The sequence below is a fragment of the Triturus cristatus genome, chromosome 10, assembly GCF_964204655.1.
Source record: "Triturus cristatus chromosome 10, aTriCri1.1, whole genome shotgun sequence".
In the NCBI taxonomy this organism is placed as follows: domain Eukaryota; kingdom Metazoa; phylum Chordata; class Amphibia; order Caudata; family Salamandridae; genus Triturus; species Triturus cristatus.
Window position 1 is genome coordinate 552,030,791 of NC_140593.1, and position 21,735 is coordinate 552,052,525.

At 46.6% G+C, this 21,735-nt stretch overlaps 1 protein-coding gene across 2 annotated transcripts in view; it reads left to right on the forward strand.

Moving 5' to 3' along the window:
* The window catches only part of WDR48 (WD repeat domain 48), a 589,407-nt gene that overhangs the window by 236,075 nt on the left and 331,597 nt on the right, over positions 1-21,735 (forward strand). For both annotated transcript variants that reach the window (XM_085632038.1, XM_085632039.1), the window contains exon 9: positions 1,766-1,837. In XM_085632038.1, the coding sequence (XP_085488164.1) occupies positions 1,766-1,837 (72 nt within the window). The remainder of the gene's footprint in view (positions 1-1,765; positions 1,838-21,735) is intronic.

The following is a 21,735-nucleotide window of genomic DNA, read 5'->3' on the forward strand; positions in this document are numbered from 1 at the left end:
TGGATTTCATTGTTCAAACGCTAGGAGAATTCTGTCAATGCACAATTTTTCCATTTTCCATTTATCAGATCACTGGACATAAATGCCCAGTGAGAATTCACAGTTGTGCAGCACCACACTGAATTTTGAAGTTAGCCAGAAACAGATGTTCCCTGGGCTTGCTCCCAGTTTCATATATGCCCACTTACACAAGAGACCTCAACTAATTTTTGTAATGTTGTAAGTAGACCAGTCCCCAGTTGATTTCTCTCTCTGGCCTTTTTTTACCAGTCTGGGGACTCCTGCTTGTTACCTGCCTCCACTAAAATAATTCACAGTTGGAAACATGACTGACGATATGCACAAGAAAGCCTAACATTCTTTTCTGAGTTGGGATCAGTTTCATATTTGGATTGTAACTGGAATGACTCGCGGGACACACAACAGGCAGGGTATAAAATGTATTTCAACACAGTTAATTCTACAGAACCATCAAATCTCCAAAGGAAGTCACAGAAGAGGAACTGTATTTACAGTGGTATATTATATTTGTATAGTGAGGAACGATTTTTAGCTGGTGTACACCCATTTATTTCAGTTTTTCTTATTCAGATTTAAAATCAAATTAATTTTTTAAGATTTTGAGTATAGCCCGCTTTTTGAGATAGGATGAGGGATAGATCTTGAAGCCTGATACACTTTGATCTGCTAGCTTTCTTAAACCATCACTATTAGCGTTTTGGGGGCAGCAGAGCAGACGTCTTCCGCATAGAAGGGTATCTTTTGTTCCTTAGGCCCTTACTTTGTGGGCAGTTTCTCGATGATTAAAGCACATATCTATTTAAGTCTTTCACTGTAGTTTGACCACCGTCTCATGTGGCCTTGAGTTTGGCCTGATTTGTTATTTATGTTATAAATGCATCCCTAAAGCTAAATTTCAGAGAATAATGTAGCACAGTCTATGCATTAAGGGTTCATTAAACCATTTATTGGCACTTTAAGTGACAGGTTAATATTTTCCGTTAATACTGAAAAGCTGCCGGTGACGGGTTTGGTGTTCATTTTGGATTTTTCCTTCAAATTCTGTCTGCATATGTGCTTGCTTTCTGGCAGGAAGTTGGCAGATTGTGGGTCTGTATAGAATTTTGACAGGAGTTGCACGCAGTTTACTCTCGCACTGCATTTTTTCACTGTGCCAGATGCATGTTTTTTCCCTCAATATGCGTAGGGAATCTACATGTCAGGTGAAAGGTGTTATTATCTAAGGTGTAGATAGTGGCATAACCACTGAGTATCTCTGGGGTTTAGACATTAGGGACTTCTGAAGAGGGAAAGCTAAAGGGCCTCTTCCTCAGTCTTGTGTTTGCAGTCTTTCTACTGTGCACTGTATCTTCCTGAGAAAAGGACATATAGAATGTATAGATTTTGCAGAATTTGGGCCTTTGTCATGAAGAATGTTTAACGTTTGTGTTGTGATGTTCCTTTTGATGTTTGTGATATTAATGTCTGCACGTGTGGTGCATGGTTTGCAGGTGCTTTCCATCTGAAGTACAAGAAAGATATTTGTTGCAGGCATGGACTTGAATCAGGCAGAATGTGCCCAAAATTGTCCATGTATTTGAATTATGTGGTCTCTGAATACACAAGAATGTAGATGACTTAATTTCTCCACAACATAGAAATGATTGCAGTGTGTGGTTGCTGTTAAATTGCAGAGCTTGGCGGCAAAGCAAGGAATTGAACAATTAATGCATTTTGGTTTTTCCTTTCTGTATTTACTTTACAGATGGAACTGGATAGATCTGATCCTCCAACAGCACTTTGGGTAGCAACAACCAAATCGTCTGTAAATAAATGGGTAAGAGACTTGTATCAATTCCATGCCTACTTACTCGTAATCTTTATTACACCGACTAATACTGTCCTTGCAATCGTCCTTAAAGCTAATGTTACATTGCAGATTATTTTATTTTCATTGCACTTCACTGGGTAACTCAACTCTTGCTTGGTTTGTCATTACTTTCATTTCCAGTAACACTTCAACTTGCCTTTTTGCATTAAAACCCAGTCCCTAGAGCATCTCTTTCCCCTTCCTTACCTGTACATATACACCTTTTTAGGTCTCTCCAACGCAGCGCACATGCACTGCATAGGAAAAAGACCTTTAGCAATCGATTCCCATTTTTCTGCCAAAAACGTGCACACGTTGCATTGCTTTCATTGGCAATGCGTGCACGTTTGGCGATCCCTTGCTGGAGCGAGCAGCAGCGCCATATGTTAGCAATTAACGCGCCTTGCTGCTTGCTCCTGCAAGGGACACCGGCGAAAGCCCACCCCTTCTCTGCCCTCCCCCTGCTGCAGAGCGCATGCTTGTTGTTATTTTGCTAAGATCTGTACATTGACTTTTACTGTTAGAACAACGTTGTAGAGCAAACGTGACCTGCATGCCTTTTTAGGTCTCGCCTGACCCAGCGCATGCGCTGGTCTGGCGAGACTTATTGAGAGGGCTCCAAAAAGTGCCACCAGGCCAGCCTAGAGCTACAGCGTATGTGCGCGGGCGCCGCACTTTACTGCGATTATTTTCACTTTCGTGGCCCCATGGCCGCTTTGATGTTTGATCGTGATCACTTTCGCGGCCGCAGGGCCGCTTTGCATAGCCAATAGGTCTCACTTTTGGGACCTTATAAAAGTGTTTAGTTATGCAACTGTTGCATGGCTAAACACTTATAAGGTCCCAAAGGCGAGACCTATTGGCTATGTCAATGCTTGTTTGTATAGTGATGAAAAATCCCATCAACCAGTTGTATATGTTTGTTTGTTCATATTTCATAGTGCGTGGTTAGTAGAGATTCGTTACATCGCTAGGTTAGTGATGGTTTCTATTATTTCGAAAACAAAATCAGATTGATCCAGCTTAAAATCTTTATAGTGTGTTGTGTATGGACACTTGATGTATCGAAAAGCCCTTTTTCATTGGCCTGGCTTGTCTTCCAGAGCCCGCCCTAAGAGATATCAAATTGTGTGGCGCCGTAGAAGTGCTGTTGAGTTGACATCTCTTGGACAACCGTTTGGCTTTGTCAACTAAATGACTGTAATTAATTGCGATGCCTAACCATACACAACATATACCTTGGAGAATCCTAGTCATCGCAACCTGTGGTCTTTAGCGCCTCAAAGCAGCAGATGCTGGTTTTAGGGCGCTTCAGTTCAGAATAGTAGGTTTCTCAAGGCGTTGTGCCTTTCATAGACGCTCACATGTGGTGATGTACTCTGGGAGTGGGGGGAGCCCCTCTCAGTCTGGGGCAACACTATAGGGTGCACACCCGGTGACGTACCCGTACAGTTGCATGCCTGATGACGCACAGCCCTTCTGCGTGTACTCCGTGGTAGAGCAGAGCATGCGGTCGCCACCTTATGAACTCAGTGACCCACGCACTGCAGAGCTTCTCTGACGCACTTTGGTTGCCGTGGGTCCACAATTTAGTGATAATACCTCAGGAAGCAGCGGCCTTTGGTCAGGAAATGACCCTCTGGCTAATGAGAGTAGTAAGTGTGATTGCTGTTTCCTGGAGCCTCCTGCAGGCCAATGGAATGCTGTCCTCCAGGAGGGATGAGCAGGCACATAACCCACTGAGCAGCCTCACCACCCGGGCTGTTCTGAGGCCTGCAGCTCGCAACGCCCCTCCGCCGCCCCATTCACCCCTCCCCTCGCGTTGGACCGAGAACAGAGTTGGAGATGCTTATATGGATGTCGCGCCACATCAGAGCAAGGACAGGCTGCCATGCTGCGTCACAGCTGGCTGACAGGAGGGCACGTCACTAAACAAACCTCAGGCTTCTTGCAGAGGAGCTGTGGTCCATGGCTGTGGAAAAAGCAGAACCGACTGTATTGATTCTGGGTTGCCCTGCTAGTCCACACCATGGTCCTAAATAAGGCGGAGGCAGCCCTAGCAGGCTAGGATGTGTTTAAAGCGGCAGCATGGGCTGCGCAGAGCGAGCCTGCAGAGCGCAGCAATCGGGGGAGCCCTCAGTAGCACTCCCAGGGCCTTCCCTGAGCAACAGGGGCGTGTGCTGCACACCGGGTGTCCCGTGCTTCCCATCACACAGCCCGAGCCATACTTCTCCCTCACTGTTAATCCATCCGCCTGTGTGTGTGAATTCTGTCGCCGTTCCGAAGGTCTCGTCTGTTGATGCCATCTGAGGTGTATGTGAGCCCCGCATATGCATCCTTTCAGCCCGAGTGTGCATATTTTAAGCCCCGTCGGTGTGCATTGTTGCAGTCCCTGTCTATGTGTTTCATTTCAGCACCTGTCTTGGTGCGTATAATTTCAGCCTCTTTGTGTGTATATTGTCAGCACCTTTGTGTATATCCTTTCAGCCTCTCTGTGCGCATCATTTCAGACCCTGTTTGCTTTATCCTTTTAGTCCTAGAGTGTTTAACCTTTCAGCCCCGTGTATGTTTATAACTCCAGTCACCGAGTGTGCAGCCTTTCAGCCCTTGTGTGTATCCTTTCTTCTGGGAGCCCCTGTGTGTATCCTTTCAGCTCCTGTCCGTGTATCCTTTTAGACCCTGTGAGTGTATTCTCCCAGCCCTTGTGTGTGTATTCTTTCTACCATTATTCCCGAGTGTGTATCTTTTCGGACCCGTGTGTTTTTTCAGCTCCAGTCTCTATCCTGTCAGCCCATCACCGTGTATCCTGACGCCCCCTGTGAGAGTATATTTTTAGCCCTTGTGTGTTTATCCTTCCAACCCCTGTGTGTTTCTAATTTCAGCCCCTGCGTGTATTCCTTTAAGTCGCCATGTGTGTCTCCTCACAGTGTTTCTATGTGTCTTTTTAGGTCTCGGCTAGCTTGCGCAGTCTCGCTCGCGAGATTTAACAAGCATTTACAATGCAATGGTCTCTGCATTGGTAAAGTTAGAGCTATTGGCATTGCTCATGACATTATTTTTGTTTATGTTTTTGTTTTTAAAACATTTAAAGAAACTGCATTGTCATGAGCAATGCCAATAGCTCTAACTTTAACAATGCCGAGACCGTTGTTCAAATTAGAAATGGAAAGCTTCAAGCATCTCTTAGGTATACCTTGTTCTTTAATTAGGAGCCTATGTGTGAAATCAAAGCAAAAGTATAACATGCTCAGCACAGTCAAGGAGCATTGATATCTCCGCTGTACTTGCAGTAACTTCAATAATCTGTGAGCATGATCAAGCCTCTTCCTGTTGATGAAAACCGAACCTTCAGATTTCAATCCGTGCCCGTTATCTCTGCTGTACTCTGATTTCCATAGCCAGAATGTTCTGCAAAGCATGTCTTATCTGAAATACATTTTTAGTAACTTGTGTGTGTATATGTGTATATATATATTCACTGAAAAACCATAGGTTTCAGGCACTTTATAGTTAGGAATTAGCATTTGGAAAACCTTAGAAATTCACTCAAAAACCATAGGTTTCAGGGTCGTTATAGTTAGCTAGAATTTTCACTCGTACAAAACCATTGAAATTCCCCCGTTATAGTTAGTTCAGCTAACTATAACTCGCGCGCCCGCAATGCACTGCTGATGACGTCACATATTACATCACTCATGACATGGTCAGTGACATCACTCATGACATCAATGATGACATCTCAAATGACATCTCAAATGACATCACTGATGACATCATCCAGTGAATGTGTGTTTTTCTGAAAATTAAATATGTTTTATATATGTATATCTCAATGTCGATGGAAGAATAAATGGGTATATAAGTGTCTAAATGGATTTGTTTTTGAAAAATTGATCGTATAACTGACTGATCAAGTGTATCTTAGTGAATACATGGCTTAGTGAGTAATGTTTAAATATGTAAATATCTTTATCAGTCTCTCACTTTGTGTACAAGTGGCTGCATGGGTTGGTGAATAGCTACATGAGTGTCTATATAGGTTATTAGTTGGTTATGTGAGTATCCGTATGAGTGTCTGTATGGTTCGGTGGGGGGTATTACGTAGTGCATAGGTGCATGAATGAGTGACTCACTGTTTGTATGTGTTGAAGACAGCATGTGTGCAGGACTGTATGAGTGGATGGGTGTGTGCATGGGTGTGTTAGTGAATGAATGACTGTCTCAATAGTGTCTTTGAGTAACTACATATGTTTTAAACTAGTATATGTGACTATTGGTGTATATAAGTGAGTATATGTGAGCGTGAGAGATTGAAAGAGTTCCTGTATGAATAAGTATGTGTTTCTATAAGTGATTGTTTTAGAGAGTAAGTATGTGTAAGTTTCCGTAGAAGTAAGTGTGGTGGTGTGTGTATAACTGTATATGCAAGTAAATGGATGTTTGATTCTTTATTAGCATGAGTGACTGTGTGTGAGTAACTCTATGGATGAGTGGCGTTGTGTAACAGGATGTAAAGGTGTATGAGTGCATATGAAGAGTGAGTACATGTATGAGTGACTGTATAGGACTGTTGGTGAATGAGTGTATGTGGATCTTAGAATTACTGAATAGGTTGTTGTAACTGATATTGGTATGTCCATTGTTTTGAAAATTTTAGTTTCTATTTTGGAATGTGTGTATCAAAGGTTATATTGGGGGGAGAGGAGGTCTGCCACTCTATCACAAGGATGATGTCATCAGTGATGTCGTTTGATGTGTTATCAGTGATGTCACTGACCATGTCATGAGTGATGTAATATGTGAAGTCATCAGCAGTGCATTGCGGGCGTGCGAGTTATAGTTAGCTGAACTAACTATAACAGGGGAATTTCAATGGTTTTGTATGGGTGAAAAGTCCAGCTAACTATAGCGCCCCTGAAACCTATGATTTTTTCAGTGAATTTCTAAGGTTTTTTAAATGCTAATTCCTAACTTTAACGTGCCTGAAACCTATGTTTTTTTCAGTGAATTTCAAAGGTTTTTTAAATGCTAATTTCTAACTTAGCCTACATAGATAGGACATGTGAAGAAAGAAGAAAAAACGCACAAAGAAAAAAAAGAAATGCAGAAAGAAGCAACAGAAGTCCTCAAAGACGAAGAAAAGTGCAGGAAGAAGTATAACGTGCAGCAAGAACAAACGAAAGAGCAGAAAGAAGCCTTGTTGCAAAATCATCCTGTACCCTCCACTTTTTCAGATGGATACTGGTGGTAACTGAGTCTGACTAACCAGTCCTAGAGCCAGTGCTATGTTAAAAGACACTCAGAATACAGTGAAAACACCTACATACACTATGCGTTGGGGTCCCCCTGTGATCAGCATTACCTCCTCTGTAAGCCCCTAGTATATAATAGGGCAGGGGATTAAAACTACCTCTTAAAACGCGCCACAGGGCGTGTTTGCACACGTCACCTCAGGCCCCGTCCCCTCCCTTCACCACTGTGTAAACGCGCCCTGTGGCCGTTCTAAGTTGAGAGATTAAGTCCCCTTGAATCCTAAGGGTCCCTAGGGTCAAACTAGCCCACTAGGTACCTCCAGTAAGTGCCACAGAGCTGCGTTGCATAGAGGTGTAAAAAGGGGCGTGGCCTCAGAACACCTGTCTGCAACGCAGCTCCCTGGCGCATACTGGAGATACCTGTTGGGCTAGTTGGCCCTCAGGGACCCTCCGTATTGAAGGGGAATTAATTCCCCAACTTACAACTGGCCAGGCGGCGTGTTTGCAGAGTGCTGCAAGGAGGGGGCGTGGCCTCCAGCGCGATGCCGGTCATTTATTTATTTTGTTTTTTAAGAAGGAGGGCTGTGTGGCCCCCCTTCTTTTTCTAATTTACTGGCCCTGGGGACCCCATCCCCCAGGGCCTGCACCCTAATTTTTTTTGTTGAAAGAAATTAATTTGGCCCTCCCAAGGCCTTAATCTGCTCCGGGGACCCCAACCCCCGGGTCATGGCCTTTTTAAAAAAAAAAGAAATCTTTAGGAGAGGGCTGCGTTGCCCCCCTCTTCAGGCCACTTATGGCCCCGGGGACCCCATCCCCCGGGGCCGACCTTTGTTTTTTATTATTTAAAAAATATATATATTTATAGAAACACCTAAGACATGCTGGACAAACCGTATGTACCTATCACCATGACAATTTGCGTGATATTCATTAAAAGGCGACTATGCATAAAATGAATCCACATGGAATGTATTTACACACCTAGTGAAGCTCTGACGCCCTACCGTGCCTAATCCCGGCGCCCCCGCCGGTGGGTACTCTCCAAGTAGACACCCTTGTCGTTTATTTATACAAACATGGGTAGCTATTGACGGGCACATTTAATGTACACTCACACCAAGCCATTCAAAGGGGATTCGACAAAAATTCGACCAAACTATGCAAGAAACCCCCCTCACGGTTAATAAAACACACATCCACTGCCGGATGTGTAATACTTTTTATTTTACTCTCTGGAAAGGGGACGAACCTCACTTGAGAGTCACAGCGTGCTCCTGGCTGAGCCCAATGCTGTGTTACACCCACCAGTTCCCGCCGAGTGCCTCACACCTCTGTGTTGTATTCCACCAGCTAGTGCGTATGCTATGACACTCTCTAGCCCATGTGCACTGTAACACCACCCCGTGAATGTCATGCCACACTTGCCTTCGCACAGGTTATATTGCCCCATCTAACGTGCCTTCCTCGATGCCTATGTTATAACGCACAGCGCTATGCCATACATATTACAATCTGGGATCCATATCTTTGTCACAGTGCATATGCAACGTTACACTCCCCAGCACATATTTTATATTGCAACTTTAGAGACTAGTTAGGTTACACAACACTGCCCTGTGCATATTACACTCCAAGGCGCATAGAGCATAGCACGCGCTAGTGCCTGTGCTATCTCACTCTCTCCAATATATCTGTCATTGCGCACAATGTATTATATATTATTTTTCCCGCCCCGGTTCATCTTAGATCACACTTTTTGGTGCATAGTTTATACCATATACTACATCTAGTTTTCATTTTCAATCGTGCTCTCAGGACTATGTTCTATATAACACTGCGTCCACCTACCCTTTTCACGGGCATTACATTTTGCGATGGGGTGGGTGGAGGGTCAGGGGGTGTTTCTGCCAAGTGAGCCCGGAGTCACAATCACAAAAGTCCTCTTCTTCCTGAATAAAAGTGAGATTATGCTGCATACTTGTTCATATTTTAAGTAGTTCGCACAGACACACATTTTAAAAACAATAAAGTTCCTAATACCCACCTTCTCTGAACAGTTAGCTTGCTGCCCCATCCACCTCCTCGCTATCCTCTGTTTGAATCCATGGACTAGCCTCCTCCCTCCTGCCATGCATGGTCTGATGTGCTGCCACTGCCCTCCATTTAGCATGATGTACCAGCCCACTCCTCCTGCCCTCCATTGCCCAATTCTATGGCCCATCATTGACCATCCTTTTGCCCACCATGTTCCATGGACCTGCCACTCCCATCTACTCTGAGTGTTCTGTTGAGCTGCCACTCCCCTCCCACCTGCCTAGCATTGTCAGATGACTGTAACCTGTCCTTGCCACCTCCACCCTGCCTGTCCACATGCCATGCCCCTATCCCCTTCCTCCTGTCCTCCATGGTCCATTTTACTGCCACACCCTTCTGCCCTCCCTGGTCTGTTGTGCTGCAACTGCTCCTCCTGCCTGCCGCGCGGTCTGTTGTGAGGCCCCTTCCCCTGAACTCTCTTGTCTGTGCCCAGGTCCTGACCCTCCCTTCTATCCTCCATGGTCCTTTGTGCATGCCCCTGCACCCTCCTTCTTGCCCATCATAGCCATTGTGCTGCCACTAACCCTCCCGCTTGCCATGCATGGTCTTCTGTGCTGCCATGGCCCCTCCCACCTTCCCTGTGTGGTCAGCTAGCTGCCCTTGACCCCCTCCCTCCTTCCCTCCATGGTCTATGTGTATGCCATCATAGTCTCATTGTTGCTCTCCATGGTGTGTCTTGTTTCTAGTGCCCTTCCTGCCTGACCTCCATGGTCATCTTGCTACTCCTGCCCTGCACCCTTGCCCCCAGCCCTCTGTTTCCATGTGCAGACCCCTATTCCCTCCCTCCTGGCTGGTCTGTTCCATTGTAATGCCCCTGATCCGTCCCTCCTGCCCTTTATGGTCTGTTATGCTGCAGCTTTCTCTCCTGTCTGTCCATTATGGTCAGCTAGATACCATTGCCTCTTCCCCTCTGTTCCCTGTTGTCCATGTGCATGGTCCTGTCCCCTCCCTATTGCTTTCTATGGATTGTTGTGCTGCACTCCCGTCCCGCATGTGCAGTGTGGTGTATTGTGCTGCTGCAATCCCTGATGCCTGCCCTGTAGGGTCAGTTTGGTGCACCTCTCCATGTCCCTCCAGTCCTCTGTTATACAAGTCCATGTCCCTACCCCAATTCCTCCTGCCTACCATGAGCCAATGTACCATACTTGCAAACATTTTGAACTTGGTAAGAGGGAGATTTTGAAAAAAAACTGGGGTATTGATTTTCCCCTTTGCGTTACATTGAAAAAGAGGAGATTGTAGACCGGAGACAGATCAAATAAAGCCCATTTGAGCTTAAAAACACTGGACGTTTCCTGGCTGAAACGTGTCTGTTGGCATGTATGGTTGTACTACCACTGCCTCTTCCTTCTGCCCACAATGGTCTATTATATTGCCACAGCCTCTCTTGCCAGTCCTGTATTGTTGGTTTGTTGTCCCTGCCCCCCTTTCCACTGCCCTCCATAGTCTGTTGTGCTGCCACTGCCCTTCCTGCCTGCCCAGTGTGGTCAAATTGTTGCCTCTGCACTCTCCTACCTGCCTTCAATTTTCAGAGTCCGTGCCCCGTGCCCCTGGCCTCTGCCTCTCGACAGTATCCCAATGAACAACTAGATTGCTAACATTCTATATTTATTACAAAAGTGTGGAACGCCTGACGTCATCTTGATGTAATCAAACTGTAATACCTAGAGTATTTCCTTTAGAAATTACATATATGAGAAGGTCTTATTTGCATCAAACTTATGGTTAGTGCTCTAAAAAACTAAAATGAGGACATATTTTCTGAGTTTTCAAATATTTATCTTTATGTTTTTTTATCCAGTTGACCACTTGATTAAATGTTGCACCTAGGGGAGAGGATGTGGTGTTACTTCCAGAGCTGCAGACTTTGCAATTGGGGAACCAGGTTGGAGTTTCTGCTTCAGCTCAACATTCTGTGATTCTGGTCAAATCACTTAATCTTACCATGTCTACAACCAAAATGAATTTGATCTTGTGTGATGTAACCAATGCTCATGTAAAGCACTCCAATACCTGACAAGTCTGCACTATATAACACTGCAAATACACAAAAAATAAGTGTTTTGCACACTTCTGTCATTGGGCTACATGTGGGCTACATCTGGGTGACATTTGTGCTGCATTTGGCATCTTTTGTCTCTGGTGGCCATCTTGGGAAATTTATTTGTTATGAAGTTTCCTAATTTCCTCATTTACTGCAGTCTCCTCAGTAGGAAATGCTTTCAGTTTTTCACTTTGATTCCATAAGGAAGGTATTCAGATATGTCACACATTGGCCATAAATTCTGAATGTTAGCACTCTAGTTGCTCATTAGATCACTGTAGTAAAGCTACTGCTCACCACGGAAGTCTGCTGCTGGTATTAAAAGTGCATGTTTCAGTCTGCATATCAGAATTTTTTAATGAAATAGAAGAGGATTTGAGAAGTCACTCAAAATGTGCCCTAATTTTTCTTTCTTCAGCACTAATCATAATTTCTATGGCAAAATGAACCCCCTCATTGTGTTCCTTTTTAAATTAAATGTTTTAGTGTTACCAGTTTATTCCAATCAAGATGGCTTCAGGTGTGCCATACTTTTGTCATAAGTAAGACAGTAAGCGCTCTAGTTGTTCTTAAGAACACTCTGGGACATTCTGTCATTGGGCTATACTTGGGCTACATCTGGGTGATATTTGGGCTCTTTTGTCTCTGGTGGCCATTTTGGGAGACTTATTTGTTATGTTTCCTAATTTCCTTATTTACTACAGTCTCCTCAGTAGGAAATACTTTCAGTTTTTTACTTTGATTCCATCAAGAAGGCATTCAGATATGTCACACATTTGCCATAAATTCAGAATGTTAGCACTCTAGTTGCTTATTAGATCACTGTAGTAAAGCTACTGCTCACCACGGAAGTCTGCTGCTGGTATTAAAAGTGCATGTTTCAGTCTGCATATCAGAATTTTTTAATGAAATAGAAGAGGATTTGAGAAGTCACTCAAAATGTGCCCTAATTTTTCTTTCTGCAGAACTAATCATACTTTCTATGGCAAAATGAACCCCCTCATTTTGTTCCTTTTTAAATTAAATGTTTTAAGAGTGCCAGGCAGTCGCCGGTAGGTAGTTATAGTTAGGACCTATTTTCCATAGGAAATCCGCAACATTCTATTTGGAATAACGTTGGCGTCGATTGATGAATCTTCGCGAAATTTTTCAAACTTTTGGCCAGCTCCGGTCCGCTCCTATCCTGAAAATTTCACGGTGATTCGTCAAGCGAGGGCCGAGAAAACAGGGGGGTCCCAAAACGCGTTTTCCCCATGCATTTTCCCATAGGACCTGTTGACGCAGCTACAGCCCAAAGTGCTGAACGGAATTACACCAAATTTGGCAAAGAGGTAGTCCTCAGTTCAGACTCGTGCCTTTTGCTTAAATGGTGTAAATCCGTTCAGTAGTTCCTGAGAAAATCAAAAGTAAAATCACATGTATATCTGGGCGGAGCCTAACCACACATCTCATCGTGAGATCTGATTGGCTGTCAGTACTTCATCCAAGAAGTGTTGGCAGCCATCTTGGGACCAATATACATGATAGCACCTCATTAAAAAGCATTGCAGTTAATAGAAGGTTTTAAGACTTTAGTTACATTATAAACCATTTGTTGATGGTACCATACTCATTTTAGGAATTGTGGTGTGTTCTAAGGTGATTTTACCATGTGAAAAAGACTTCTGCTGTGATATCATGAATCATGTTTGAGAGAGAACTATTTTCTCGTGCTTTTCCCACAGAAGTTTGGAAGGTGATCTATAATCTAAACTGAGAGCATATTTTCTGTAAATTCACATTATCTTTCTCAGTCATGTGAGAATGAAGTCTGACATTCTCAGTAAAACATGTACATCCAACAAGGGCAGAGACTGTCAGTTGATTCTTTTGTGTTCTACTGCAGCTTCCCAGAGTGTTCTAAAGAACAACTAGAGCGCTAACAGTCCTACTTATGACAAACGTATGGCACACCTGAAGCCATCTTGGTTGGAATAAAGTGGTAACTCTTAAAACATTTAATTTAAAAAGGAACAAAATGAGGGGGTTCATTTTGCCATAGAAATTATGATTAGTGCTGAAGAAAGAAAAATTAGGGCACATTTTGAGTGACTTCTCAAATCCCCTTCTATTTCATACAAAAATTCTGAAATGCAGACTGAAACATGCACTTTGAATACCAGCAGTAGACTTCCCTGATGAGCAGTAGCTTTACTACAGTGATCTAATGAGCAACTAGAGTGCTAACATTCAGAATTTATGGCAAATGTGACACATCTGAATGCCTTCTTGATGGAACCAAAGTAAAAAAACTGAAAGTATTTCCTACTGAGGAGACTGCAGTAAATGAGGAAATTAGGAAACTTCATAACAAATCTCCCAAGATGGCCACCAGAGACAAAAGAGCCCAAATGTAGCCCAAATATCACCCAGATGTAGCCCACATGTAGCCCAATGACAGAAGTGTGCAAAACACTTATTTTTTTGTGTATTTGCAGTTTTATATAGTGCAGACTTGTCAGGTATTGGAGTGCTTTACATGAGCATTGGTTACTTCACACAAGATCAAATTAATTTTGGTTGTAGACATGGGGAGATTAAGTGATTTGACCAGAATCACAGAATGTTGAGCTGAAGCAGAAACTCCAACCTGGTTCCCCAGTTGCAAAGTCTGCAGCTCTGGAAGTAACACCACATCCTCTCCCCTAGGTGCAACATTTAGTCAAGTGGTCAACTGGATAAGAAAACATGAAGATTACAAATAATTTAAAAGTTCTTTGTCGCTATTTGAAAACTCAGAAAATGTCCTAATTTTAGTTTTTTAGAGCACTAACCATAATTTTGATGCAAATAAGACCCTCTCATATAAGTAATTTCTAAAGGAAATACTCTAGGTATTACAGTTTTGATTACATCAAGATGACGTCAGGCGTTCCACACTTTTGTAATAAATATAGAATGTTAGCAATCTAGTTGTTCATTGGGATACTGTTTTGAGGCAGAGACCATGGGCACGGACTCTGAAAGTTGAAGGCAGGTAGGAGAGTGCAGAGGCAACAATTTGACCACACTGGGCAGGCAGGAAGGGCAGTGGCAGCATAACAGACTATGGAGGGCAGTGGAAAGGGGGGCAGGGGCAACAAACCAACAATACAGGACTGGCAAGAGAGGCTGTGGCAATATAATAGACCATTGTGGGCAGAAGGAAGAGGCAGTGGTAGTACAAACATACATGCCAACAGACCCGTTTCAGCCAGGAAACGTCCAATATTTTTAAGCTCAAATCGCCTTTATTTGATCTGTCTCCTATCTACAATCTCCTCTTTTTCAATGTAACTCAAAGGGGAAAATCCATACCCCAGTTTGTTTTCAAAATCTCCCTCTTACCAAGTTCAAAATGTTTGCAAGTATTGTACATTGGATCATGGTAGGCAGGAGGAATTGGGGTAGGGACATGGACTCGGATATCAGAGGACAGGAGGGACATGGAGAGGTGCACCAAACTGACCCTAGAGGGCAGGCATCAGGGTTTGCAGCAGCACAATACACCACACAGTGCATGCGAGACGGGAGTGCGGCACAACAATCCATAGAAAGCAATAGGGAGGGGACAGGACCATGCACATGGACAAGAGAGAACAGAGGGGAAAGAGGCAATGGTAGCTAGCTGACCATAATAGACAGACAGGAGAGAAAGCTGCAGCATGACAGACCATAAAAGGCAGGAGGGACGGATCAGGGGCATTACAATGGAACAGACAAGCCAGGAGGGAGGGAATAGGGGTCTGCACATGGAAACAGAGGGCTGGGGGCAAGGGGGCAGGGGCAGCAAGATGACCATGGAGGTCAGGCAGGATGGGCACTAGAAACAAGACACACCATGGAGAGCAACAATGAGACTATGATGGCATACACACAGACCATGGAGGGAAGGTGGGAGGGGGTCAGGGGCAGCTAGCTGACCACACAGGGAAGGTGGGAGGGGCCATGGCAGCACAGAAGACCATGCATGGCAAGCGGGAGGGTTAGTGGCAGCACATTGGCTATGATGGGCAAGACGGAGGGTGCAGGGGCATGCACAAAGGACCATGGAGGATAGAAGGGAGGATCAGGACCTGGGCACAGACTAGAGAGTTCAGGGGAAGGGTCCTAACAACAGACCGCGCGGGGAAGGCAGGAGGAGCAGTTGCAGCACAACAGACCAGGGAGGGCAGATGGGTGTGGCAGTAAAATGGACCATGGAGGACAGGGGGAAGGGGATAGAGGCATGGCATGTGGACAGGCAGGGTGGAGGTGATAGGGACAGGTTACAGTCATCTGACAATGCTAGGCAGGTGGGAGGGGAGTGGCAGCTCAACAGAACACTCAGAGTAGATGGGAGTGGCAGGTCCATGGAACATGGTGGGCAAAAAGGATGGAGCAGGGGCATGCACAAAGACATCGGAGGGCAGGGGGAAGGAGAATAGGGGCAGCAAGCTAAGCACAGAGGCTAAGCAGGAGGTCAATGATGGGCCATAGAATTGGGCAATGGAGGGCAGGAGGAGTGGACTGGTACATCATGCTAAATGGAGGGCAGTTGCAGCACATCAGACCATGCATGGCAGGAGGGAGGAGGCTAGTCCATGGATTCAGGCAACAGAGGATAGGGAGGAGGTGGATGGGGCAGCAAGCTAACTGTTCAGAGAAGGTGGGTATTAGGAACTTTATTGTTTTTAAAATGTGTGTCTATGCGAACTACTTAAAATATGAACAAGTATGCAGCATAATCTCACTTTTATTCAGGAAGAGGACGTTTGTGACTGTGACTCCGGGCTCACTTGGCAGAAACACCCCCTGACCCTCCACCCCCCAACACAAAGTGTAATGCCCGTGAAAAGGGTAGGTGGACGCAGTGTTATATAGAACATAGTCCTGATAGCACGATTGAAAATGAAAACTAGATATAGTATGTGGTATAAACTATGCACCAAAAAGTGTGATATAAGATGACCCGGGGCGTGAAATATAATATGCAATACATTGTGCTCTCCAATGAATCTGTCATTGCGCACGAGATAGCACAGGCACTAGCGCTTGCTATGCGATATGCGCCTTGGAGTGTAATATGCACAGGGCAGTGTTGTGTAACCTAACTAGTCTCTAAAGTTGTAATATAAAATATGTGCTGGGTAGTGTAACGTTGCATATGCACTGTGACAAAGATATGGATCCCAGATTGTAATATGTATGGCATAGCGCTGTGCGTTATAACATAGGCATCGAGGAAGGCACGTTAGATGGGGCAATATAACCTGTGCGAAGGCAAGTGTGGCATGACATTCACGGGGTGGTGTTACAGTGCACATGGGCTAGAGTGTCATAGCATACGCACTAGCTGGTGGAATACAACACAGAGGTGTGAGGCACTCGGCGGGCACTGGTAGGTGTAACACAGCATTGGGCTCAGCCAGGAGCACGCTGTGACTCTCAAGTGAGTTTCGTCTCCTTTCCAGAGAGTAAAATGAAAAGTATTACACATCCGGCGGTGGATGTGTGTTTAATTAACCTTGAGGGGGGTTTCTTGCATAGTTTGGTTGAATTTTTGTCGAATCCCCGTTGAATGGCTTGGTGTGCGTATATATTAAATGTGCCCGTCAATAGCTACCCATGTTTGTATAAATAAACAAGTGTCTACTTGGAGAGTGCCCGCCGGTGGGGGCGCCGGGATTAGGCACGGTAGGGCGTCAGACACGTCAGAGCTTCACTAGCCGTGTAAATGCATTCCATGTGGATTCATTCTATGCATAGTCGCCTTTTAATGAATATCACGCAAATCATCATGATGATAGGTACATACGGTTTGTCCAGCATGTCCTAGGTTTTTCTATAAATATATATTTTTTTAAAATAATGAAAAACAATGGCCGGCCCCGGGGGATGGGGTCCCCGGGGCCATAAGTGGCCTGAGGAGGGGGGCAACGCAGCCCCCTCCTAAAGAATAAAAAAAAAAGGCCATGACCCGGGGGTTGGGGTCCTCGGGGCCGATTAAGGCCTTGGGAGGGCCAAATTAATTTTTTTCAACAAAAAAAATTGGGGTGCAGGCCCTGGGGGATGGGGTCCCCAGGGCCAGTAAATTAGAAAAAGAAGGGGGGCCACACAGCCCTCCTTCTTAAAAAAATAAAATAAATAAAAGACCGGCATCAGCCGGAGGCCACGCCCCCTCCTTGCAGCACTCTGCAAACGCGCCCCCTGGCCAGTTGTAAGTTGGGGAATTAATTCCCCTTCAATACTGAGGGTCCCTGAGGGCCAACTAGCCCAACAGGTTTCTCCAGTATGCGCCAGGGAGCTGCGTTGCAGACAGGTGTTCTGAGGCCACGCCCCTTTTTACACCTCTATGCAACGCAGCTCTGTGGCACTTACTGGAGGTACCTAGTGGGCTAGTTTGACCCTAGGGACCCTTAGGATTCAAGGGGACTTAATCTCCCAACTTAAAATGGCCACAGGGCGTGTTTACACAGTGAGGAAGTGAGGGGACGGGGCCTGAGGTGACGTGTGCAAACACACCCTGTGACGCGTTTTAAGAGGTTGTTTTAATCCCCTGCCCTATTATATACTAGGGGCTTACAGAGGAGGTCATGCTGATCACAGGGGGACCCCAACGCATAGTGTTCCCTAGTGTATGTAGGTGTTTTCACTGTATTCTGAGTGTCTTTTAACATAGCACTGGCTCTAGGACTGGTTAATCAGACTCAGTTACCACCAGTATCCGTCTGAAAAAGTTGAGGGTACAGGATGATTTTGCAACAAGGCTTCTTTCTGCTCTTCTGTTTGTTCTTTCTGCACGTTATCCTTCTTCCTGCACTTTTCTTCATCTTTGAGGACTTCTGTTGCTTCTTTCTGCATTTCTTTTTTTTTCTTTCTGTGCGTTTTTTCTTCACATGTCCTATCTCTGTAGGCATAGTTAGAAATTAGCATTTAAAAAACCTTAGAAATTCACTGAAAAAACCATAGGTTTCAGGGGCCTTGTAGTTAGCTGGACATTTCACTCGTACAAAACCATTTAAATTCCCCCGTTATAGTTAGTTCAGCTAACTATAACTCGCGCGCCCGCAATGCACTACTGATGACGTCACATATTAAATCACTCATGACATGGTCAGTGACATCACTGATGACATCTCAAATGACATAACTGATGACATCATCCTTGTGATAGAGTGGCAGACCTCCTCTCCCCCAATATAACCTTTGATACACACATTCAAAAATAGAAACTAAAATTTTTAAAACAATGGACACACCAATATCAGTTACAACAATCTATTCGGTAATTCTAAGATCCACATACACATCCACTCATTCACCAACAGTCCTATACAGTCACTCGTACATGTACTCACTCATCATATGTACTCATACACCTATACATCCTGTTACACAACGCCACTCATCCATAGAGTTACTCACACACATCGTCGCTCATACTAATAAAGAATCAAACCTCCATTTACTTGCATATACAGTTATACACACACCACCACACTTACCTCTACAGAAACTTACACATACTTAGTCTTTTAAACAATCACTTATAGAAACACATACTTATTCATACAGGAACTCTTACAATCTCTCACTCTCACATATAGCATTTGCTTGGGAATGGTAAACAGCTTTGCAGACCTGTGCAGTGGGATGCATCACCAAGTCCATGAGTGGGAAATCCACTACAGGTCCTTCTCAAGTACCTTCCTCTGTAAGGAATTGCTACCAACGACCTGAACACGCAAAACGCCAAAACGTCCTCTCCAGGTACCTTCAACTACAGTCAATGGACAGTGCACTGTGGATGAACTGGTCAGAGATGTTTGCCTATGCTTTTCCTCCTCTTCCCCTCATCTTGTATCTAGTGAGGAAGACGTGCCAGATGTCCATGACCCTCATTCCAGTTGCACCAACCTGGGTAAGACAGCCCTTTTGTCAGCGCTCCTAGAAATGTCAGTCATTTCCCATGTAAAGCCCCCTTTGAGGCTCGACCTTCTCAGCTAGCATCACAGTCCACCTCAGACACCCAGATCCCAGTTAGCTGAACCTTCCAATCTGGCACTTGAGTTCCTAAAGTTTGGCTATGTACAATATCTGTGAAGAAACACATTAGTTAGATTCCTCACCTTAGAATTTCCCCAGGCGTCCGGCTGGATCAGGAAAGATTTTTCGTCAGCAATACCCCTTGCGTGTCGCTAGGCGTCGTCTGCGGCTCCGCGTCCGTCGTCGGCGTCGTGCGCCGGAATGACTTTGTCGGAGTACTTAGACGTCGCCCTCGCGCGCTGACGTCAGTTCTTCTTTCTTCCGCACCAGACAGCGCCGATCCGGGAAGAGCTTACCCTTTAGTCATTTTTTGACTAACTTTTGTGACTCTTTTTGGTCTACTTGTCGACTCGACTCTGGTGCCGGTAGGATGCCTGGGTTTAAAGCCTGTGACTCCTGTCGCCGACTGATGTCGGTGACGGATCACCATCGCCGGTGCCTTTACTGACTGGGGCCCGACCACGATGCGGAATCGTGCCTTGACTGTCAGGCCTTGACCACGAAGGCTAGGCGGGACCGGTCCCTTAAGCTTCTCGAGCTTCGATACTCTGCTCCGCGCCGTTCAAGGTCCCGGTCCAGGAGGAGGTCGAAGAACCGGTCTCGGAGCCACAGCCACCATCACCGCTCGTCGGGTTTGAAGTCTTCGGGTAAGTCGAAGCACTCAAAGAAGTCCAAGAGGCGACACCGCTCTTCGGACTCCCCTCGCCGGTCGCGCGACTCGGTCGAGGGCCAGGGTGGTCCCACCCCCGCGGTTCCGTCTGAGCCGCAGGAGCCGCGTCCGTCCTCATACCCGCCGGTCCCTGGGACTGACGTGACTCCGGCAGAGATCAGTGCCTTCCTCTCGGCCATGAGGGGCCTGGCTCCGCCGTCGACGCCTGCCGGTGCGCCTTTGGGCCCCGCGGGCTCGACTGTGCGACCTCTCGAGCCGGCGACTCCAGCCCCGGCGCCGTCGACGACTTCGGTCCCGACGCCGCAGGTCCCCGAGGGATCCAGGCCTGGATCTCTGCCGGCGCTGGTCGACCTCACGACACTTCCGCCGGCTCCGAACCCTGTACCACCTCCGGCACAGTCTCCGGACGACGCCGTTCTCCGGTCCAGCACCGGTGCGGCGCCGTCCGACGCCGATGGATGAACATTTCATCTATTGCCCGGCTCTGGTTATTCCCCCTGTTTATCAGGAATCGGATGACGGGGGCGACTGGGAGGGTTCTGAGGACCCTATGGGCAGGCAGGCCCATTTATCACAGGACTGGGCAGACGAACTGGGGGATGCCAGTGGTCTGGACACCTCCCCGGACACTGGTTTCATCTCTCCTCTGACTGTGGCCTCGGAGGAAGGTGCAGCTTTTTCAGTGGTGCTGCGCAAGGCGGCCAACACCCATGGGCTGGAGTTGCCTGCTGTGGCCGTGAGGACTAACCTCCTCACTGAAGTGCTTCAACCGTCAGCAAGCTCCTCCGAGCCTCTGCTGAAGTTCAATGAGGCACTAGTGGACGTTCTGCAGGGCACCTGGTCCAAGCCCTCCACAGTACCTCCTGTGGATCGGAACGTGGCCCGGCGCCACCGCCCTGCTCCGGGTGACCCCAATTTTCTGTCCCAACACCCCACTCCCGAGAGTCTGGTTATCCAGGCCTGTACTTGCCAATCCTCCCTTCCGTCCGCTCCTCCGATCGGGAATCCAAGAGGCTGGAACAGTTCGGAAAGAAGCTGTTCTCTTCCCTTAGTTTGGGCCTGCGGTCCTTGAATACCGCTTGCCTCTTAGACCGTTATTTCCACTCTGTGGGATACGGTGGAGGACGTGCTGCCCCTGTGTCCGGAGGAGGCCCGGACACGGCTCGCCCAGGATCTCGCCGACGGGCGAGATGCAGCATGACATGCTATACGATGTGGACTAGACACTACGGACTCGCTGGGTAGGGCGATGTCAACCACGGTGGCGCTCCATCGCCACACCTGTCTGCGGTCCACGTCTTTCTTGGGGGATGTCCAGAGTACCCTCATGGATATGCCCTTTGATGGCACCCGCCTTTTTGGCGAGAAGGCGGATAGTGTGCTGGTGCGCTTCAAGGACTCCCGGGCTATGGCCAAGTCCTTGGGCCTCTCGGCCCCGCGACCGCAAACTTCTGCCTTTCGTGGCCAAGGAAGGGGCGCCCCCTCACGTCCGCCTAGCCACCGGCTGCGGACTCGACCTGCACACGGTTGTGGACGTGGATTCCGCCGAGGCGGTACCGGGGGACAACGTGCCGAACAGTCCACATCCACCCCGGCAGCATCCGCCTCAAAGCCCTCCTAGTCCGAGCTTTCAGGCCCATTCCACGCCAGTGGGCAGCAGAGTTCGCCATCACCTGCTCCACTGGCGTTCCATCACGTCAGACAGGTGGGTGCTGCAAATGGTCCGAAGGGGCTACTCCCTCCCCTTCGAGACAACTCC